At 38.6% G+C, this 22,184-nt stretch overlaps 6 protein-coding genes and 1 long non-coding RNA gene across 18 annotated transcripts; 4 read left to right on the forward strand and 3 right to left on the reverse strand.

The window, feature by feature from the left end:
• Positions 1 to 15: 15 nt before the first annotated feature.
• LTV1 (LTV1 ribosome biogenesis factor) lies at positions 16 to 1,808 on the forward strand. Its single transcript, XM_018013304.2, has 2 exons — positions 16 to 159; positions 216 to 1,808. The coding sequence occupies exons 1-2, from the start codon at positions 157 to 159 to the stop codon at positions 1,680 to 1,682; spliced, it is 1,470 nt and encodes a 489-aa protein (XP_017868793.1). The 5' UTR covers positions 16 to 156; the 3' UTR covers positions 1,683 to 1,808.
• A 560-nt stretch (positions 1,809 to 2,368) lies between these two features.
• Positions 2,369 to 14,717, forward strand: alka (glycine receptor subunit alpha alkaliphile). 12 transcript variants are annotated; one of them, XM_018010014.2, is made up of 11 exons: positions 2,369 to 3,328; positions 5,148 to 5,299; positions 7,097 to 7,179; positions 8,986 to 9,085; positions 9,162 to 9,316; positions 9,635 to 9,724; positions 12,117 to 12,272; positions 12,351 to 12,721; positions 12,798 to 12,926; positions 13,004 to 13,108; positions 13,237 to 14,717. In XM_018010014.2, exons 2-11 carry the CDS (start codon positions 5,238 to 5,240, stop codon positions 13,435 to 13,437), a joined length of 1,452 nt encoding a protein of 483 aa, XP_017865503.1. In that variant the 5' UTR covers positions 2,369 to 3,328; positions 5,148 to 5,237; the 3' UTR covers positions 13,438 to 14,717. The 12 variants fall into 12 exon arrangements, 11 of the variants coding, with proteins under 11 accessions (XP_017865503.1, XP_017865507.1, XP_089326497.1 ...); XM_089470366.1 differs by lacking the exon at positions 2,369 to 3,328 and adding an exon at positions 3,390 to 3,826; XM_018010018.2 differs by lacking the exon at positions 9,635 to 9,724 and having other exon boundaries at positions 2,381 to 3,328; positions 12,798 to 12,914.
• On the reverse strand, positions 5,050 to 5,657 carry LOC149268552 (uncharacterized). The gene is made up of 2 exons (XR_016270324.1): positions 5,533 to 5,657; positions 5,050 to 5,457 (listed from the first exon to the last, which is right to left on the reverse strand). It is a non-coding gene; the product is annotated as an uncharacterized LOC149268552 (long non-coding RNA).
• A 91-nt stretch (positions 14,718 to 14,808) lies between the features above and the next one.
• Positions 14,809 to 18,917, reverse strand: LOC108615490 (periodic tryptophan protein 2 homolog). Its single transcript, XM_018010002.2, has 10 exons — positions 18,761 to 18,917; positions 18,594 to 18,706; positions 17,246 to 18,532; positions 16,839 to 17,178; positions 16,621 to 16,766; positions 16,416 to 16,563; positions 16,120 to 16,354; positions 15,894 to 16,055; positions 15,152 to 15,368; positions 14,809 to 15,093 (listed from the first exon to the last, which is right to left on the reverse strand). Exons 1-10 carry the CDS (start codon positions 18,776 to 18,778, stop codon positions 14,874 to 14,876), a joined length of 2,886 nt encoding a protein of 961 aa, XP_017865491.1. The 5' UTR covers positions 18,779 to 18,917; the 3' UTR covers positions 14,809 to 14,873.
• Positions 18,918 to 18,921: 4 nt separating this feature from the next.
• Positions 18,922 to 19,847, forward strand: LOC108615506 (pre-mRNA-splicing factor Syf2). Its single transcript, XM_018010029.2, has one exon. The coding sequence runs from the start codon at positions 19,060 to 19,062 to the stop codon at positions 19,738 to 19,740; it is 681 nt and encodes a 226-aa protein (XP_017865518.1). The 5' UTR covers positions 18,922 to 19,059; the 3' UTR covers positions 19,741 to 19,847.
• A 141-nt stretch (positions 19,848 to 19,988) lies between these two features.
• Lsm10 (U7 small nuclear RNA associated Lsm10) lies at positions 19,989 to 21,472 on the forward strand. The gene is made up of 2 exons (XM_089470376.1): positions 19,989 to 20,077; positions 20,413 to 21,472. Exon 2 carries the CDS (start codon positions 20,447 to 20,449, stop codon positions 20,867 to 20,869), a length of 423 nt encoding a protein of 140 aa, XP_089326502.1. The 5' UTR covers positions 19,989 to 20,077; positions 20,413 to 20,446; the 3' UTR covers positions 20,870 to 21,472.
• Positions 20,907 to 21,877, reverse strand: Prosbeta5 (Proteasome beta5 subunit). Its single transcript, XM_018010027.2, has 2 exons — positions 21,731 to 21,877; positions 20,907 to 21,676 (listed from the first exon to the last, which is right to left on the reverse strand). Exons 1-2 carry the CDS (start codon positions 21,875 to 21,877, stop codon positions 20,984 to 20,986), a joined length of 840 nt encoding a protein of 279 aa, XP_017865516.1. The 3' UTR covers positions 20,907 to 20,983.
• Between the last annotated feature and the right edge of the window lie 307 nt (positions 21,878 to 22,184).

Genomic DNA, 22,184 nt, shown 5'->3' on the forward strand with positions numbered 1-22,184 from the left:
ATACTCTATGGAAATATCGATGAGGAAATCGATATGAGTCCCTATCGATTGGCCCGTCGTACTGTCTCACCTCTAATGCACATGTGTTTTGGAACGCAGTAACTACGAAAGTTCTCAATTTTATTTTGAAGAAACACCAAATCTTGCAGCCTAAAAATGGTAAATTTTGAACTCTATAACCATGTCAACATCCCTTAAGTCCATTTAATTTGTAGGTGAAAGGGAAAAAGCCATATATTGACCGGAAAAAGGCTGTCACATTTCACTTGGTGCATCGCAGTCAGCACGATCCCTTGGTGACCGATGAAACTGCTCCACAGCGTGTGCTTTTGGAGGCGAGTGCAAGGCAGTCGCAATCAAAGCCACAGGATGAAGCAACCGTGGATCCAGAGAAACGGCGAGAGGAGCTGAAAAAGTTTGGTATTCACTTTGATGACGACTACGATTACCTGCAGCATCTGAAGAAGCGAGAAAATGATGTGGTTTGGGAGTATATGGAGAATCCCAATCAAGCAAAGAAGACGAATGCTGAGGATGCTAAAGCGCAGACCAAACTCCTGCTGCCCAGCTCCGTATTTGCTAGTGAATTTGAGGAGTCTGAAGGCATGTTAAACAAAGCAGCTCCTCAGCCCGGTCCGCGACCAGATTGGGATCCTGATGTTGTTGCAGCACTCGACAGCGATTTCGAAGACACTGAAGAGTTGGAAGACGATTTCGTAATGAAAGCGATGGGCAGCGGTGATGAAGACGAAGAGGGAGACGACGAAGATTGGGAAGACGAGGACGAGGAGAATGATATGGACTTTGATTCAGATAATTTAAATGAAGATGAGAACGCAGACGAGATGATGGACCGCCTTGGTCCACTGATGCGCAAAAGTCGTTTTGATGATGAGGAAACCAAGTCGCGCTTCACAGAATACTCAATGTCGTCGAGTGTAATTCGTAGAAACGAGCAACTCTCACTGCTCGACGATCGTTTCGAGCAGTTCTATGCAAGCTACGACGATCCTGAGCTCGGAGATCTCGCTTTAGAAGACATTGAGGGTCAATGGCATCAGAAGCATCCCGTTGTAATGCAATGTTTCCAGGAATTCAAGAAGAAAAACGAAGACTTGAAATATGACAAAGAATGGGATCGCGAGCGCATTAAGAAATACGAAAATGTTGTTGACGGCGAACATGATCCAACCGACGAGCTGGTCGATTACGAAGTCGAAGACGGCAAAGAGAAGAAATGGGACTGTGAATCCATACTCTCCACATATTCTAATATTTATAACCATCCAAAACTAATCGATGAGCCTCGCGCCAATCGACGTGCGGCACCCATTAAGATCGATCCCAAAACAGGTCTTCCAGCAAACGTGCTGCGTGGCGGCACCGATGCCCAGCTCACAGCTAAGGCGTTGGCCAATTTGGCCGATGATTCAGCAGATAATGCTGGTCCGAAATCTCTGTGTGCCAAATCGGTGCTATCCACACTCAGCGTCCTCTCCATACGCCCCAAGGACGAGACTCCCGAGGAGAAGCGCGAACGCAAACGTTTGCTTAAGGATTACCGCAGCGAACGCCGCATCGAGAAGAAGGCCAACGCCGAGGCCTTCAAGGAGGAGAAGAAACGGCAGACACATGTGAAAATCAACCAGCGCACGAACCAGCAGGGCTCGACAATTGTTTAGGCTGCCTTCATTAAATAGTTTTTAGTAAGAATATTTGTTAATACTGGAAATGCTAGTTGTAATTTACAATCATGATTTATAAATATCCCATTATGTATGGATGTACATAAAAATATTTAATACACATTTGGAAATCAAAAAAGAAAAATAACTGGCTAAGCATTATATCAAAACTAATATGCTCTATTATAAAATACCCTACATATATGTTCGTGTGGAAATACTAGCGTAGCCATAAAAAGACAACCACGAGCCACGCAACAATTACCTCAAACCCCAACAGTGACGCCTATGGGCTTATGTATTTATATATGCATATGTGTATATACATACATACATATGCCTATATGCTATGACCAACTTGCAGCAGATAGGCCGATTTGCTCAAATTCCTATATATTAACTTATATACATATATTATATTGAAATTGACGTTTCATTGTTAATTCACACTTCTTCAGGTAGTGCAAACAAAAAGTCAGGACATACCAGGGGACATTTTCAGTTGTATTTAATATACTATATAGAATATACATACATTTACAGTACTTCTGGCCACTCATTACAACGCATTTAAGTTCTAAAAACACAGTTTAGAATTTCCCCTGAGATATGAGTGAAAGTAGGCGCGATTTCCAGCTAATAAAAGTTAGCTCTACTTTTCGAAGTGGGTGTTGCTGTTGGAAAGGCCCAACAATATCGGACTACATATGAATGGGTGTATGTATGTATGTCTATATATACATATGTTTGTCTAAATAGATACCCTATGCATGTGCTCGTCTGTTTGTATTCCTTTTCCCCGTCCCACCTGTTTAGTGTTTGGTTATTTTGTGGAAATTTCAAGTCAAATTGCCTAGGTTTTATTGGAAAGCCCCGACGTCAGTTGTTTATTGCGATTATAGTTAGTTGCTTGATGGAAGGGTGTAGACATATTTAGTTTAGGTAAATCATATTTATGCCTTCGTACATATGGCCTATAGTATGTGTTTTTCCAGCCGGAACTGAAATGTGAGACGCTTTCAGTTTCGACATAATTATGACCTTCAAATGGGGTGTCAAGTATACATTTATATCTTTTAGAAAAATATTAGCATACATTCATAATTCAGTTAGAGTTTCGTATTAATACATCATCATTAGTATTTGCCAAAAGCACAATGGTTATGTTTGTATGTACTTATGCGCTGAGCCAAGCAAATCGTAGCCTAATTACCGACCCTGTGTTCTACTAAATACCAAAACAAACCACGTACTATTGCAAATGATTAAAAATCCACATGGCCACATTTCCATGGCGCCTAACGGAACCTAACACCAATTTGGAACCAAGCTCGAGCTCGCACGCTTACCCAGCACGATACTCACAGCTCCTTGTAAATGGAAACCGTCACAGTTGTCGTGCCGCTGCCGCTGCCGCAGCCGCAGCCGCAGCCCCTTCTCCTGCTTCAGCCACTGCCAATGTCCCTAGCTGGCGGCTAGCGTCGGCGTCAGCGCCAGCGCTGGCGTCGCGTTTGCTGCCATTTTGTTGGGAGCGCGGTATATTAAAGTGGCAAGAAAGCAGCAAAGAAATTCGCGCATTTTTAGTTCCGTTCAGTTCCTGAGCGAAGCCGAAAGGATTCGAACGCGCGTCGGCCAGCAACGCGGTAATGCCCATATTATTTCATTCAATTGTCCAGCAGACAAAAAGTGTTCGTGTCATTGCCTCAAAATGGGCTAAGTGCATTTTCGATTCGGTTACTTTTCGAATCGCATAATGAATGTTCTAATGAGTCAAATCGATAACAACTTAAACTATCGGTGTTAGTTATGAAAGAAATATAAAGTTATTAATAATACATGCCTACAAATGCATACAAATACAATCTAACACGAACCAGTTCCGCGCCAATTGTAAACATGTGAAAAACCGTTACAAATTAGCGATGAGAGTTTTAATTATGCAAACATATGGCCAAAGCTTGTCTTTAGTGTGAACAGCCGAAAGAACAACAATTAAATTTGTTAAAATCCCTTTCAACTTGCATTCGTTTAAAATAAATTTATATTAATTTAAGAGAATAAACGTAGCCGCTTTTAACATGCATAATTAAAATAAATGGATTTCCAGACTCAATTAGTCGCCTACTAACGCACGTACATACGTAAATATTTTATGATATGCTTTTATAGCTTTGTGCGAAAATGCAAAATATTCCATACTCAAATAATTAAAAACTGTAAAATACAAAAAGATATTGCAATATACATATATCATACATAACTATATGCGAATAAATACATAAATATGTACATATGTGTTTGCTTCAGATCTAAATCTTTAAGTGTGTAATAAACGCCTAGCTGTGTGTGTATGTGGGGCTAGCCGGATATACTTCATCTTGCGGAATTTTTAATTTCAATGGCGAGAACTATCATTTCCACTGTCACTCGCAATGGCAATGTCAATGTCGCTACCGGTTCCTCTTGTATTACATATGTATATAAATTGAAATTATCAGGAAAATCATAATCTTGCCAAAGAAAAACAAATATTCGATATGCATAGGAAACATGATTTAAGATTGGATGAGACATTGCAATATTTGCCCTTGTGCAATCACAGATATAGTATGCCGATCGAGCTTTTTCTATCTTATATTGAATGATCTATAGTTCCATTATATAAGTCACAGATATGTGCATATACTTAAGTAGCTTACTTTGCGTATGCTGACCAAATTGTAACGATAATATTTAAAGCGCGCGCGCTTAAGTGGAATCGGCACGCGATTCAATTGTCTCACATGGACTTAAGGCGCGAAGTGTGCCGCACTTGCCGTTATATATGTATATGCTTGTGTGTGTGTGTGTATGTACATATTTGTCTCTCTGTCTCTATATGTGTGTGCTAGTGTGCATGTATTTGCCTTGACCGGCTGCCTGGCAAGCTTAGGCATCGCGCTCCGTGGCTATCATTTTACTAGAACCACATGCGCCTGCCTCCCACACAGATGGCCCGATAATCGCGCACAATCTATGAACATATGTGCATATCCGACAGCAGAAATCATGAGATAAGTGACACACACACACACACACGCACACACATGCACACTCGCATCTAGCCATAGATTTACATATGACATATGCCGTAGAGCACGCCACTATAGCGTCGGCCGAGTCGGACAACGGTTTATTTATTCGATATTTGAGCGCTAGTTGAGTTGGTATCGCAGTCGCAGTCGAAGTCGATCCATGAGTCCAACTGGGCGGCAACATAATTAGCCAATAACGCGATAAAATCGTGATAATATATATCCCAATTGTATATTTAGTAATCAATCAAGCTAGTGCTCGCTCGTATCCTTTGAGGTCAACTCGGAGCTTAACGACATTTCACTTTTATCTTTTAATTTGAATGCATTGAGAATTAAATTCGAATTCAACTTCAATTTCGATTTCGATTACGCTATCGTGTTGCAGATTTCATAAAGCGAATTATGAAATTCCCACGTCGATGTAAAGTGAGATGATTTGAGGTTTGGTTTAATTTTCTGTTTCGTCGTCAACATCATGCTGGGCAAATACAACACAAAGGCATTCATATCGCTTGGATTGACTTTCATATTGATGTGGTGAGTTCCAATTTCAATACAGGAATTTATTATATTATCCTGATTATTATATATTGCATACGCATAGTAAACTGTTTTTCTTAGACATAATTGATTGATTCATTCTTGAATTTTAAAATCAATTAAATTTGTAAAAGCTTCAATATGATAGAATTTTCCTGTAGAGTATAATATCAGCAATTTAGTTAAATAAATAATCAGACTTGTAAATGAAAAACTAAGCTTTAACTTACTTATACATATAGGCTGATATATGTGTTATATTAGCCAGCATTTGGATTGAAACATAACAAATATATTCTACAATATTTAAATTGTCATAAATTATTCAAGTAGGCTTTTAACGCTTAGACAAAATATTTGAGTAGTATATCATATGTAAATATGTCTAATCTTAAATATATTTTATGGACTTAATTGAAAAATTGCACTCGACAGACTTATCACATATATATTTATAGTAGAAGATTTACAGAAAGATAATTATAATAATTATATAGGTGTGTATTTCCACCATGCACATGATTCTGCCAAATTTGAAATGCAATTGTTGTCAATTTGTTATTATTTTTTACTTAAAACAGCTTGGGTAGACTGCTAAGCAAGCAAATTGCACAATAATAACTATTTAAAATATACACTATATAATATATATATGTTATTGATATAAATTAATCTTAAATATTAGTAAGTATTCAATATATAATAAGCATCATAAATAATAAGTAGTATAAATAAATAAAGCAAACTGTGCAGAAGTCCTAGTCCATAAGAGAACTATAAAACAAAAGAGACTATGCCATCTATAATTATAAATATTAATGTAAATAAATTATTAAGCATATTGAGCAGCGTAATGAGGTAACCCGATTGAACAATTTGTGTTTGATTCCCTGTTTATCGTTCGTATGCATTTCTGTATAGCTGTCTCTCTGTCTGATTCCCTGACTGTCTCTCTGCCTAACAAGAGCAAGGGACGATGAAAAACTACCGAAGATCATTCGAGTTGTCTATGTGTATGCAGCAGTCTTCACTTCGTATTTATAATTGAGTAAAACGAGGCCAGCTTAGAGAGAGTTACCATTGACTCGACTGCAACGATCTCTACCTGGCGTCGGGCTCTACCTTTGAGCGCGTCTGAGTGTGTGAGTGAAAGGTGCCCTATATAAAGGGCAGCTGCAGGTCTGGTGGGAGTCAGTCGTGCAGAAATACTTAGCAGAAATTCATTTGATTTTTAATTGCTATCAAATGTTGATCTTGCGCAAAGCATTGCAAAGCATTAACTGAAATATTTTAGGCTTGTGTCAACTTTGAGGAGGAAATTGCATATAATATATGCTATTTTTTTTTATTGAATATAACCTTTGCACGGTATTTCCGAGTATTGGCAAGCCATTTGACAAAATGAAAAATAATGAAAAAGGAAAGGGAAACACAACACACACTCACAGACACACACCAAGGTCAATTGAATCACTACAAATGGGGCTGCAGCACGAATAATAGTCAACTTAAAGTTTAGCTAGGGGTTGTCAGGTGAAATCGCAGTAAACTGAACAGCACCTGTATTTACAGCCAGACAGGCCCAGACACGAATGTATGCAAGTTAATTTCCAGTTTGGACTTAAATTGACAAAGTTTATAATAGTAGTACCCAAAGCGCTCCATGAGGGCCAAAACCCTAGCATATGTATATATATAGTTGTGTATATAGTTGCATATATTGTTGCATATGCATTTATATTCTTTGAGTTGTTGCCATTTCAAATCCGATTTGTATTTTTGGCCACTTTTCAGGATTAGTGAGGCCACGGACGCCCACGTGAACTACAACTATACAACGAAGCCGCGAGTGGTTCTTCCGCCTAATTATGTCAAGGGTAAGTTGGCAATATATTTTTTATACCCTGTAAATAAAGTCATTTAAAGCGATTTTAAACGGTTGAGCACGGTTTGTGATTTTTTGTTTTTGTTATTTTCTCATTATTATTATTATTACTTTTTTGTTTATTTTTTGTTTTTGTTTTGAGACATAAAAATCTTACTTAATTTCGCTGCTTTTACTGCGCTTTTATTTCAAATGTTTCACATACTTATAATAATACAAATGTTATAAAAAATGTAATAATTTAAAAACAATAATAATGATTATAATATATTAAAATAAGTTTAAAAAAATATTAAATCTCATACATACATTAAATGCATAAATAAAAATATCGAAATGTAAAACATATTGCTCAAATAATATATTTATTTTATATCTTCACTAAATAAATATAAATTTTATATTAATTATATTTGTTAGCATATTAAATCTTCGGCTCGCAGAGCACGGTACAAATATTTTGTGATTCATTTCTCTTTCTCTTCACCTTTTGCCAGTGCTAAAAGCGTTGCGTGTGGCATTTATCGTGACACAGCCAATTTCAGGGCCTTTTCGTATAGCCCGTATAGCCCCGTTTTTGTCTTCAGCCGGGTGCATATTCGCTTAACTTCTGTAATTACTACTTATGTACATATATGTAATGTATGTATGTATGTATGTGTAGCAATGTATGTCGCGCCCTGACGTCAACAGTAAACAGAGAAAAAAAACGGAAATTATAGCGATCGATTAAACGAGAGAGAAGCGAAGCAGAAAATGAAGAAAAGGAGATGAGTTTAAATTTTGCATGCCTTTATATATTTGTACCGTTATACAGTTACATACTATATATATTTAAATATGCATATATAGCAGGAGTAAAAAATATAGGTATACAAAGCTTATATATCGAAAGATTAATTGGTTAATAATTTATTTTTCGGCGGCATATCAGACTCCTATTTGATAAACTCCTTCACTATTGCCCCTACTTTGACATTTATGAGGTCGGTTCTTACTTTAATCTTTGATTTGAAAAGAGAGGTTGCAACAACATTGTAATTTCCGCAGGAAAAGCAGCTAGAGCAATGGGTCTATATTTTGTAGGTATTTCGAAAAGTAACCATGACCAGAGAGAATTTGTACGAAAAGACGTCACACAGTGCTCTAGATCAAAGATAATTTTAAACGCTTTAAAGACTTTAAAAAAGTCTGCTCTTGCATTACAAAATTAATAATCAAAATATTTTTATTTTGTTGCATAAATAAATTTTAGCAATAAGTATAAAACATAAAAAAAAATAATAAAAAATTAAAAAATAAAGTAATTATAATAGTGATATGTTCCATTTAATATCGTTAAACTTAACATAAAGAAAATATAAAATATTTTATAGTCTCATTAAACAGCGTTATTTTATACTTAGCATGATATGTTACTCCCTTAAGTGAGATACTTAAATATATTCATATGAGATATCTAGCATGCATAAATTAAAACTTTACTGCGATTAAACTTAAAGCGTTCTAGCTCATTTGAAAGGACAAAATGCCCACTAAATTAAGTTAAACCTTAACGTCTGGCGTCTAACTTCTCACGCCTGAGCCTCTATCGATTTTCACAGTTGTGTAATAAACCTTCAACTCACACGCTGTCCCTGAACTTGAAGTGGGGCCGATTGCCCGAAATTCTTACGTGTTCATATACGATAAATAACAGACTATATAAAGACTATGAGAGTGATGATTGGGCCAGGGCTGCATATGATTACATTATGTTATTCTTTTCTGATTAACTGCGTGATCTTTTTAATTGCAGAAATGCGTCCGCCCTCGAAGAAGGGTTCCCCAGTGATAGTAGACTTTAGCATATTTGTTGTAGATATTAACTCAATTAACGTAGAGGATATGGACTTTAGGTAAGTGATGTTCTCCATTGCCTCCATCGAAATGATGATCATATAATGCAGCCAGACATTATATATCCATTTTTAGAGTTGACATGTTCATTCATCAGCGATGGATGGAATCGCGACTAGAAATCTCCGATGACATATTCGAGGAGGGCGACGATTATGTGACCTTGCTTCCAGAATTCTTCGACAACCTCTGGCAGCCAGATCCATATTTTCTCAATTCAAAAATTGCCGGTAAGTCAAGATGATATATATAAGCATGTTCCTCCCTAGAGTTACTGCCCCTAAGTAAAGTGTTTTTGATGTGAGATTTGTTGACACCCGAATTCACAATTTACAATTCACAAAGTTCTCTAGCACTGATAAGTCTCTCTTGATCGCACTGAAGCCTAGAGTTAGTCTATATGTATTTACCTAATTTGTGTATAATAATATTGTGTTTTTTATACTTTTAATTTCCATTGTTTTTAACATTACAAAAAAAAAAAACAAAAAACGAAAAAAAATCGAAAAAAAAACTTTTCAACTAATAACAACAACGCATACGACTAGGATTTGGAAGTCCACATATTTCGTCGACTTCTCTACTACGCCATAAGGATGAAAAAGAATCTAAAAACTTTCATCTAGACAAAGCTTTAAGTATACTAACAATCAACTCTAGAATGTGTTTTCTGTTTTCGTGTTGGCCATTGTGATCAAGTCGTACTCAAAAACACAAAACCTTCATTCAATCAACTCATGCATAACTCGAAGTTCAACCAGAAATCTAACGAATTTCGGCATGCCGAATATTTAATACTCTTGCAGTTTTTAAGAGGTCTTAAATCTTAAATCTGTAATCTTGATTTAGCTTAGGTTCAACTAGTTAAGTTTTTAAATGTCTTTTTCCGATTGATGAGAGAAAATTATATGATATCATGGCATCCTTTTTTACTCATATCAACTGACAGGACAGCCCTTTATAATAAATAACTTATTACCTCAAATTCCAAACCCAAAGTCAATTCATAATAATTAGTAACATCCCTCATTTGACTGTGGGCAAAACAGAGTCAGGGCTCAAGAAGATGAGTTAAAAATACATAAGAAAATTAATTAGGCTATTTTCAATGTGAACAAATGACAATTTAACAGCTGTTTTGCAAACCAAGAGAAATACTATTAAATATTAATATAATAATAATTTATATGGGAGTAAATTTTAAAGTATTCACTCTACTGCAAGTTTGTACTGACATTTTCATATCTCTTAGTAAAAATAAATTCTATATATTTTATTATACACACATCAATATAACATTCATTATCGTCTCATACTCACATCAAACTTATTATTTAATTTGATTTTTCCCATAAAGATAAATGAAAATTAATTTATACGATCCAGTTTCTTTGCGGCAGGTCGATAAAATGATTTATTTATTTAATTTAATGCAGCCAACTAAGAACTAACAACAAAATGCATGCTTAACAATAGAGAGTCAGCTTTTAGTCCACTTATCTGGCATTGCGTGCAACTGAAAAATCAAGCAGAAAACCCGTAAAAAAAAAGCATTTCGGAAATAGCTAACGGACTGACCAAAGCGCTCTCAATGCCATGGCCAATTAGTTGCTAGTGTTTGGCTCGAAAAAGAATGTAGACCCCCCATATTAAAATACAGAAATTTTGCAGTTGTAGAAGAGTGTGATAAGATCTAAACAAGGCTTCACGGCGAAATTGAAAACAGAAACCCTGTTGACCTTAGCAAACTGGATATGTGACTTAAAGGATAATGTTTTAGAATATATAACAGAGTCTATATAAGAGTTTTCGATAGTTAGCCCTTGCCTGAGCAGCCCTTCTCATTTAGAAGCCTTCGAATCCCAGTCTCTATGAACTCTATGAACTTTGTCTAATTGCCTTATACAAATACCTTTATAGATATCGAATTTGGTCACAAAGTCTAAAAAATTGAACTCGTATAATTTTATTAGCTATAAAAGTCAAGCATTGTTAATGTCCCAATCTATTTTCTCGAAAAGTAAAAATATCGATTTACAGCTTTGGTTTTGTTTAGCAAGGATGGGACACACTTTTGTTGTGTACACTGTACAGTAAACATGGAAAACTAAAAATAAGCCATGGCAAACATTATCAATGAAAGCAAAAAATTGAATCGAAAAAGGACTTGAGACATGAAACTATTAGACTTATGGGAATATATTAGCGTATGTAAAATTAATGATACAATACATTAATATATACAAATATTAACAAAATATAAAAAATATATAGATATATTTATTCATAAAAATATATTATATATTGTCTAATTGATATTTGAATGATATATATATATATATATATACATATATATAAACTTTTTCCTATTGCTTAATTCTTTTTTATTTTTAAAATATTTTATGTTATGTCGTATTAAAGTCTTTATGAGATTTATTGAAATTCAAGGAACTCCACTAAATTTTCTTAGGTAAAACAAACATTACAATAAAAGAGAACAGCATTAATTGGGGATCTTCCGCTCAAGTTCTATAAGTTCTTTGCAAGAATTTACCCTAGAAGTCGAGAGTATTGGGATTAACTAATTCTATACAAATCTAGAAAATTTACTTCAAATTTAATTTACTTTTCAGTTCATTCAATATGTTATAGTTGGCTGCACTTATTAAGCCTCATTGCAAGAACCGCCCCATATAAAACTGGCAGGAGTACCAGGACTCCTCTCTCTCTCTCTCTCTCTCTCTCTCCTTCTGTACAACATATTTAATCGCGTTCACATGCAGCAGCGCCAATTCGAGCTATCGAAATATGCATTCGAGTCATTCGCTTACGTAGTTAACATAGATCCTACTTCAAGATGCACTCGCCCACCCAGCATATTGCGTGTAAACTCATCTCTGTAGCCACAATACTACATACATGTACATGTATATCAGCCAAACGAGTGCCTTTGCCAATTCTATCTAGTTCTAATCGAAACCACTTTGTTCCGCAACTCTGCAACGTCTTTTCGATGTCTTCTCATTGTAGAAATAGCTACCCTGACGCACAAGTTCACATCGGTGACGCTCTACAAGAACAAGACGGTGCGCTATGCGGCCCGGATGCACGCCATCATTGCCTGCCAGATGGAGTTCCAGCTGTATCCCATGGACATACAAGTGTGTCCCATTTACATTGAAAGTTGTAAGTGAACAGAGCAATGGAGTCCATCAATCGGAGTGAATGATTCATCTCGTTCGTTTGCTATTCATTCATTTCAAGTTTCGTCTAATAACCAAAAGGTAAAGTTACGCTGGTCGGATTCGGGCGTAACGCTCAATCCGGAACTGAAGCTGCTGCAGTACAATCTGGGCCAGCCCCTGGAGCTGGAGGAGAGCGATGGCTACATGCCCGAGAAGGTGGGCAACTTCTCTCGGCTCACCGTCTACTTTCGCTTCGAGCGTCAGATTGGCCATCATCTGATCCAGACGTTTGCGCCCTCCTCGCTGGTCGTGATGTTGTCCTGGTTCAGCTTCTGGCTGGGTCTGGATGCCATTCCGGGTCGCGTCACACTGCTGGTCACCTGCATGCTGACGCTGGTGACAATGTTTACGGGGCTGCGAGCCGATATACCACCCGTTGCGTATGTAAAGGCAATTAACTGGCTCCTTCGTCCTCCAGCGCAAGACGCCAACTAATATGGCTTCCATTTTGCTTTGCATGCGACAGGCGCTGGATCTGTGGATGGCCGGGTGCATGGTCTCTGTGTTTGCCGCCCTGGCTGAGTTCGTGGTCGTCAAAGTGCTGGACGTGCAGTATCAGTACCAGGTGAATCGCATACCAAAGGTATTGCCCATGGTAAGCGCCGCCCTGGGCTCTGCCTTAATAAGTACAAAACATTTCTTTTATCGTTCCATGTCTTTGTGTCGGCACAGCGCATTAGCAATATGGAAAAGGGTCAATGCGCAACGGTGGCGAGCTGGGAGGGTGGCGCCGTACGGTCACGAAAGGCCACACAAACGCCGACGACGCCGGGCCAGGTGAGTTGAGGCCTTGGCACACATGCCACGCTCCTTTGGCCACATTAATATCGATAATCAAATCGAAGTCCATTATATAATTATATGCGAATGCGAATCGTAGTAATCCGTAACAATTATCTATATAGACCTCGCTGCAGGGCAATGGCGGTCCACCGAAGCCGGCGCGTCGCCAAAGCCTTTTGTCCGTCGCCTGGACGGACACGGATACGGGCGTCGAGAAGATAATGTGGCGTGAGATTGATAAGGTCTCGCGCGCCGTATTCCCCATACTGTTCTTCGTCTTTGTCCTGCTGTATTGGCCCATCTTACTGATGAAGTCCTCCTAGGATTTGGGGAGTTCCAGAATACACTTTTCTGGACTCCGTTAAAAAATCGAAACTGAACTCAATTAAACTGAAGCAGAACGCGGACTTACACTACGATATCCATGTGCTAGAGTGGCTAACTAGATCTTTATCTAGAGATAAACACACATGGCATATTTAAATATTGGAATATATCAATGACTTGAGCATATCACCTCAGACATGATATGGTATATACGAAGCTACGAAGTACTTTCCATACTCGAATACTCGAATGACAGTTGCTCATCAGCATATACACACACTCTCTCTCTCTCTTTCTCTCTATCTATATATACATACATACATATGTATATATATTTATTTTGTTATTATTTAAACTTCTGTTAGAATATTTAACCAATAACTACTTTGCTTTGTAGTTATATTGCGCTAGCTAACTGGCAAATCAACTTATCAAATATCCTATTGAGAACTATTTTGTAATTCATAAAAAATAATAACAAACTAAGCAAGCAACAGTTGAAACAAATTAAAGTAACAAATCCGCATCGGCTTACATATAGCTCGCTTTATGCCTAGAACATAACTTTTTATAGACCGAAACTCTATATATACATATATATATTTTATTTGATTGATATTAATTAGCCTGGGATTGACTTTCGTTTACTAACTATAGATAATAATTAGAGATATATATTTTGTACGCTTAAGGAAAATCAGCCAGAAAATGAATTGGTGCTTTGACGAGATAATAAAATTGATTGAGATAAACCTTTAAGGATCACGAAACATATATTTCATACACACACAACTCGTAATGTAAATAAAGTAGTAAAAATGCTATTTAGGAATTTTTACACACTTATAAGATGAGTAAATAATTTAGCGCAAACTTTTGAGCTGTGGCTTTATACAAATATATATATTCATTTATATATATATATATATATATATATATATATATATATATATATATATCTAACTGTAGCTAAAATAGCGCACACTCAATAAAAGCTAGGAATACGTATATCTATGTTAAATATATTTCATAAGGTTAACGAATTAAAAGGAAATCATATATTTTGTATATCAAAAAATTACTGTAAATATAAAAAATATTATTAATAATTCATCTTCACAGAGATACTTATTTATCGTAGATCCAAATATGATATTTGTGTACATAAATTTCCATTGGTTAAGTTTTTTTTTTCGCAGAGGTTTGTTTTTTTATATACATATATATACAGAGAATCGAAACTGTTTATTATGCTCTCTTAAATCTAACCTCAATGCTTGAAACATATCTAAAATAAAGAGTATTCAAATATGCATGTAAAGCAAGTAAATAAATAAAGCCAATTTGAACACAAAATAAAGACAAGATTTCATTAAAATTACAATTTAATATGCGTATTCGTACGATCTATATAACAACAAGATTAACTATTCTACACTCCGTCAGACTCCTCACTGTCTTCCTCTGCTTCTTCTTCTTCCTCTTCTTCTTCATCGCTAAAGTCGCATTCCTCGGCTATGTCCGCTTTACTCTTGATCAACATCAATTCATTATCACTATCCTCATCCATGGTCGCGTCTGCTCCTTTCTCTGCTTCCAATTGCTCCGCTCTGTCCAGGAGCACTCGTATCGTGTACTTGTTGTAATCACATCTGCAATTGCATTCATAAGTTAGTCAACAAGCTAAAACCCCTTAGGCTAACGACTTACATTTTGTTGAGCATTTCATATTTACGCGAAATGCTTTCGTGTAGGCCGAGCAGAGCCGTGTGCTGGAAGACGCCGTCACGATTGCCGTGGGCATTCAGCAGGCAACAGCTCCACTGTAAATAGAACTCGATGTGGGGCGAGGACTGCAGGAGTCGCGCCAGATGTTGCAGCAAACGTTGGGCGATGTCGGGCGATAGATCCGCGCAAAGTAGCTCAACTGTAAGGAATGAAGACATCGTTTCGTTTCAATATATGCAGCCACGTGCTGTAGGCCAATGGCAATCAATTTACATATTTTCTTGTTGTTGCTTTTTCTTTTTTATTCTGTAAGCATGTTTCAATTTGTGGGACCTATGTCAGTGGCCGAGGGGTTTATTAACAATCTGGCTATACAAATAGTTCCGCCTGTCAAACGCTAACCGGTCATATTAAAGCAGAAGGAACCTTGAAACTGTTTATTAACAGCAAAAAAGAACAAGAAATTTGCACATTCGATCCGAATGGAGTTAGGTAAGCTCCTTGAATATAAGGGGTAAATCCAACTTGCATTTATTTTTAGACATGCGAAAAATGCTAAAATGGCTATCGATTATAGAAATTTAAAAAAGAAGTATAAAAGGTAAAAAAAACTAAAGAAACAACAAATGTTGCAGAGCCTAACTCCCTTGGCAAGGCCGAACTGTGTACAGAGGTAAATTTTGTGCATTTTTGCATAGTATTCAGGTAATTTACGAGCACTTACTATCCCTGTATGGCACGCGTTCCAGCACTAAGGTCACTAAATTGGGCTCGTTCAGTTTCAAGGACATGACGAGCGCCTTGGTGAACTCCTCGCTCTTAAGCGCCTCGTGTACTGCCTTAGGTGTCACTTCCAGCGTCAAATCAAACGGATCGAATACCACGCCTATGAAATATAACAAATTATTTAAACAAATTAAAATAATAACTCTAGTTAGCCGTCTGCTCACCCTTGTCTAGGGCATATATGCAAAGTCCTTCGGTGCCTGCAGCGGCAAATGCCTGTCCCGTGGGTGAGAAGCGAACGCAGAAGACACGCACCTCAGGCATAAAACGCCTGGAGGACATATCGCCCTTACGCACGCCCGGCAAACGAATTGCCACATTGCCGCCTTCGCCCTCCTCACGTTGCTCTACCAAAGCCATATTGCCAAACTCACTCAGATGCTTGCGGCTAATGAACTCCTGCGAAATTCAATATAGGAATTCATATGAAGTTCTATTTATATGATTTATCCTTACTCACATTTAAGCCATCCAAACTGTGATTTTGTGTTATTTCAAATTTCTTCAGTAACAACGCCTCACGCACATGGTATATGCAGATATTGGCGGATTTGCCAGCAGCCAGAATGCATTCTCCATCCGCTGAATACTCTATTGTTGAGAAATAGCTGGAAAAGAGAATTCGATAAAATCAATTGATACACCATTAAGATATCTTTACCCACTTCGACTTGGCATTTTTCTTAGCAGTTACTATATCCGTCTGCAATCGACCGCCACCCAAATCATTGCGGCCCTCAATTGTGTTCACTTGTGTCGCTGATTTCACGTCAAAGATTAGTATGTTGCCAACAAGCGTTGCGACGGCGATCTGGATAAGAAACATTAAAGCATAAAACGTTGAAACTTTGACGGAAATAGATTTTATGTCAAATCCATTCACCTCTTCTCCGCTGGGAGAGAATGCTACACATGTGACATCAGAGATAGCATCAATTGTTTCGTGCTCGCTATTGCTCTCCAGGCAATTCCAAACCTTCACAGTCTTATCCCAAGATCCAGAGATGAGTGTCGAAGAAGTGGCCACAGGCGAGAAGGCCACAGATGTCACTGGGCCCTCGTGACCGCTAATGACTTCCAGAAGTTTGCCCGTCTTGATGGACCACAAGAATATCTCGAAGACATCCTGACCACCAGCAACAACCAACTCCCCCGAGAAGTCAATTGCAACGCAGGCGAACTGAGCAGGAGTTGGCGATGTGAATGTCCTGAAGTTACGGTATCTATACAAATGGGAAATAAAATTACATTAGTTAAAGTTGATGAGAATTCCATAAAATCCGAGCAGACCTTATTATATCGAAAGCACGCACTGTGCCGTCCAGTGAGCTGCTAACCAGGAACTTCTTATTACGGCTAAACTGTACCCCGGTCACGCCACTCGTGTGCTCGCTGAAGGTCACGAAGCAGAAACTGCTTTGGGTGTTCCACAGCTTTACCTTGGAGTCCTCGCCGCCTGTGGCAATGTATTGGCCATCTGGCGAGTAGGCTATGCAGGTCATTTCGCTGCTGTGGCCCTGCTGCTTCATGATGTACTGCTCACTCTGCCACTCCCACACCAGCAGTTGGCCGATTTCGCGTGAGGCCAGCGCAACCCAATCGCCAGTGTTATTGAAGAGGGCCGTCGATATGGGGTAGTCGGAGATGCTCAGCGAGTGAATCATATTGACGTCGGGTAGCTCATACAAGTAGAAGGCGCCAGTGCTAAAGGCGACCACCAACACCTTTGTATGCCGATTGTAGTTGGCCGCCGTTAGCATCGCATCGCGTTTCTCCTTGCGCGGCTCGTTGGCTAAATAGTGCCGACCGAGCTTTTTGTAATAGAACGGATGGGTCTTTTGTACGCCTTCGTCTTTCACTTCGTTCTGGTCCAGGTCATCGGTTTCTTCATTCAATGCCATCCTTGATACTTTCTTTTCCATATTGCCTTCAATATCATCTTCGGATTCACTGTCTGATCCCTTAAAAGCATTTGGAGTTTTTCGCTTTGCAGATGGCGGCGCAGGTTCCGCCTTAGCTTTATCGACTTCAGTTAAGTCCGATGGCTCCAGGCTACATTCCCACAGGCAGAGTTGTCCATTCCGGCTGACAGTATTCAAGTGCAGGCTGTTCAATTCGAAAAAGCACGATACAATGGCATCCGTATGTCCGCTTAGATTATACGTTCGAAAGTTAAGCATGTGATTGATGCCGCATATTTTAGTGGAGCTATCACGACAGCCAATTGCTAGAAGCTTGGAGTCTGATGACCAATCTAGCCACGTGATATCGTCGTAGCCCCCAATGAAACTACGCTTCAGTACGAAGGGATTGTATTCGCCAGTTATTTCACCCGGAGAGCAAAAGATTAACACAAGATTCTCTCGTGCGACTGCGAAGTATTTGCCATCGGGACTGAAGGTGATGCACTGCACGCCCGTTTGGAATTTATGCCGATGTATGACCGTGCAGGAGAGCATGCTTATCAGCTGCGCATTGCCCTGCTCATTGACAGCGATCAACAGGCTGCCATCTGGAGATAGGGCAATGTTTGTGTAGTTGTAATAGGACTCCAAGGACAAAGTGCGCGACTTGTTGCTGAATTAAGTAAGACATATATTAATGTGTACCTATAATAAGCGTAAGTTAAGGAACATACTTCTTGAGATCGTATACCGTTATCCGGTTGCCCACAGGACTGATAACTGAATTGCCATCAGGCGTGAAGACCAAGTTTCCATTGCGATAAATCGTGCCCAACAAATTCGAGAACTACAAATATATAAACCTGAGCAACATATATTTTTTAGAAGGTGAATTACTCACTTTGTAAGAAAACTTCATATCGCACAGTTAATTTATAGATCAACGAATTGAAATTATGCTTTTAGCGGTAACTATAAACAAAACGCACTGCACGTGTTAACCGGTGGACGCTAAAATACCAAAGAATCGATATACAAACAATATCGATATATCTAGTATTTATTGGGTATTTCAGTATATCAGCTGATAAATACAGAGCTGCCATCCCTTGTCAGTTTATTCTGTGAATTTCATCCAAAACAAAGAAGATATAGTTGCGTGAATTTGGCAAATATATATAAATTTGTTGTAAATAAACAATGGAAAAAACAAAAAGTGCGTCGGATAAGTTAGCCGAACGCAAGGCACGCTTACTCGAACTGCACAAACAGCGCCAAGAGGCGCGCACACAAAACCACCAAGAAGTCGTCGCAGAAGACGCACGCAAAAAACTGCCAAGCAACTGGGAAGCACGCAAACGACAAGCAGAATGGCTGCTCGCTGATGAGAAAGCACGCGCCGATGCAAAGGCTGCTGGCAAGGATTACGAGCGTCTGCAGCTGCTGCAAGTATCCGCCATCGATGCGGAGCGCATAGAGAAAAAGAAAATACGTAAAGATAATCCCGACCTGGGTTTCTCCACATATGAGGCGCAAACAGCGCGGCAATACAATCGTTTGGTTAAGAATATGCCCCCTCGCGATATGGCCAAATATGAGAAACAGAAGGCTGAGCTGGGCGACGCATTTTATGGTGGCCCTCACACGACGATCCATTTGCAAACCAAGGACACTCCTAGTGCTATCAATAATATGGTTAAAGACCTGGAGCAACAGATCGATCGCAGAAAGAAATATTCCAGACGCCGCATTTATAACGATGACGCCGATGTGGACTTCATTAACGAACGCAATTCAAAATTCAACAAGAAGTTGGATCGCTTCTACGGCGAGCATACGGCAGAAATCAAACAAAATCTGGAACGCGGCACGGCTATCTAAACCTCATTTTTATATAGCAAATAAGACAATTTAAGTGTAAAACATAGTCTCTAAGTTTGTTTGTACCTAATACAATATATATAGATATGTACTTGTCCATGCAACAATCGTTGAGCCTTGTTAATTTTAGCTTCTTTGGAAACACTCTTTGTACTCCGAGAGAGAAAAGCTGTGAATGCTCAACGGTTGAGCTGTTGTGCCCTATATAGAAGCGAGGTGCTGAAGCATTTCTTCAGTCGTTCCTGAGCTGCTGGTGGTTGACCGTGTGCTGCTGTGCTCCTCTTCTGTGTGTGTCCCTCTCTCTGTGCTCTCTCTCCTTGGAGTTGCTTATAATCTTGTAATTTATTATGATAAGGATGAGAATATGTCGTGACATAAGTATATTTTGTATTAATTATTCAGCTTTGATGTTCTATAAAATTCACATAACATGATAATCTTAATCAGCGTCATTTGTAATTTATCAAATAATCTAAACAGATCACGATCCTTTTGTGATGTCATGTTCAAAATAAATACTGAGATACTGCCAACGAATGCCAACAATTATACTTAAATACTAGATCCTCAGTATTTATTAATACCATTTCGCTTAAGCTTTGTTTACATTTTGTACTAGCCCCAATAGTCGTCATTATTGGTACATTAACATTTCTCTCCATTTTCTCACAGTGTAATATGGTGTGTTATCCAGGCTACAGACACCATGAACAATTTTAGCGGACGTGAAAAATATTTGATATCAAATACATTGAATTGCTTGCCTGTAATACTGCAAGGACGTGCTGTACTTATAGATCTACGAAATGAGACATCCGTGGCGGGGATCATCAGCATTGCCGACGGCCACATGACATGCGAGCTAACCGATGCAGTTTTCATTGATCGCAACGGTAAATGCCATGCATTCGATAACTTTTTGATACGCAATCGAATGATTCGGCTGCTGCATGTGCCCGCGGATCTGGACATCAAGCATGAGCTCTCCCAGCTGCAGCGCAAGCCGGCTAACAGAAACAAAACAAAGACCAAGCGCACCTTCAAGCAGAAGCGAGCAGAGGAGCGACACAAGGAAACTCTACAGATTATTAAGACCCAAAAAGTTGCTGATAAGCCGCAAGAAACATAACATTAATTTAGATTGTAATTAATATATGTTTAACAAATATTTTAGTTTAGTATTTTTATTTTTATTCCCTTCTCACATTTATTTAATTGCTGTGCAAATAGTAGATATAAAATATTACTTGGACTCCTTCTCTTCCTTGTACTTGTAATGCAACTCCATGCAATCTGTTTCTGAAATTTTAATCCAGCCATTTTTGGTCATGTGGTATACACGGATGATACCGCCCGAATACGCATCACGGAACGTTGCATGGTAGATGGCACGGCGGCCCAGCTCCTGTGCGGCAGCATCTTCCAAATCCCAATGATAGCCCGAATCGAGAACACCAAATGCATAAATGGAGCCGCTGCCAACTGAAAAGACATTGCCGGGAGTGCGTGATCCTTCGGAGTCCACATAGTAAAGACCAGGTCCGCGCTTATCATAGCCAGCCAACATCATGCCCATGCTGAGGCCCATGCCCTTGTACTCGTGAGCAATGTTAGCCATGATCTTACTGGCGGCAGCCACTGAAATGCGTTCTTTGTTGCGCAGCTCGTGCAGGCGGCATTCCTTGGATAGCACGCGATCCCAGTACACGCAGTCGGCAGCACCGCCGGCCAATGTGCCGAGCAAAAATTGGTTTATTTCAACAATCTTTTTCATCGACTGTGATCCAATATATTGGCCACCAGTAGCACGCGAATCAACGGCCAAAATGACGCCGCCTTGGTACTTGAATCCCAGAGTTGTAGTGCCGTGATCAAAGTTGATCTTAATGCCGGTTTTATCACCATTTGCTTGGATTTTATTCAAATTCTCAAGCGGCTGAATGATAAATACTCGTTAATAACAATAGTTTATTATATTTTTTCGTCTTACATTCTCGAATGGAGGAGCCGCCAATGTGTATGGATTTGCAATGTTGCTGGTGTATGCATTCAGCTCGTCCTCCACTTCACTCGAAGACCAGGCAGTTGGCTTCATATATGAAGCATTCGAAATTTTGCAAATTTCTGCTAGTGCCATTTTATTTTTAACAATATCCTCGCTTTACTTTGCCGACGCAGAAATTAAAACTTATTTTGTGATGAGATGACACAAAATTGACAAAAATTACCCAGCACTGGAACAAGCAGAATTATGGGCACCCTGAAACCTTTAACATTAGTCAATATGTTATTAACAGCGCGCGCTCCAAAGTTCTTTATTAAAATTTGTCGTTACTTAATTTGTTTTTAAATATAAGTTTAGTGGCATAGTAATTTGTGAAACTTAATACACAGCCTTTAAAGCCCACAGTAGCTTGGGAATTAAGTAATAAAATAAAGCCACT

This window comes from Drosophila arizonae, chromosome 5 (genome assembly GCF_054131065.1).
Source record: "Drosophila arizonae isolate 15081-1271.41 chromosome 5, UAZ_ARI_1.0, whole genome shotgun sequence".
Taxonomy (NCBI): Eukaryota; Metazoa; Arthropoda; class Insecta; order Diptera; family Drosophilidae; genus Drosophila; species Drosophila arizonae.

Excerpts from the sequence above, each read along its gene's own strand:
- Prosbeta5 (XM_018010027.2), bottom strand. The coding sequence starts at position 21,877 with ATGGCACTAGCAGAAATTTGCAAAATTTCGAATGCTTCATATATGAAG. Across the intron at positions 21,677-21,730 it reads CGGCTCCTCCATTCGAGAAT|CCGCTTGAGAATTTGAATAA; the intron begins GTAAGACGAAAA and ends TTTATCATTCAG.
- Lsm10 (XM_089470376.1), top strand. The coding sequence starts at position 20,447 with ATGAACAATTTTAGCGGACGTGAAAAATATTTGATATCAAATACATTG.
- alka (XM_089470363.1), top strand. The coding sequence starts at position 6,635 with ATGCTATTTTTTTTTATTGAATATAACCTTTGCACGGTATTTCCGAGT. Across the intron at positions 6,763-7,096 it reads ACTCACAGACACACACCAAG|GATTAGTGAGGCCACGGACG; the intron begins GTCAATTGAATC and ends GCCACTTTTCAG. Across the intron at positions 13,109-13,236 it reads CGCCGACGACGCCGGGCCAG|ACCTCGCTGCAGGGCAATGG; the intron begins GTGAGTTGAGGC and ends TTATCTATATAG.
- LOC108615490 (XM_018010002.2), bottom strand. Across the intron at positions 16,564-16,620 it reads AAGAAAAATGCCAAGTCGAA|CTATTTCTCAACAATAGAGT; the intron begins GTGGGTAAAGAT and ends TCTCTTTTCCAG. Across the intron at positions 15,369-15,893 it reads ACGCGTGCCATACAGGGATA|TTGAGCTACTTTGCGCGGAT; the intron begins GTAAGTGCTCGT and ends CATTCCTTACAG.
- LOC108615506 (XM_018010029.2), top strand. The coding sequence starts at position 19,060 with ATGGAAAAAACAAAAAGTGCGTCGGATAAGTTAGCCGAACGCAAGGCA.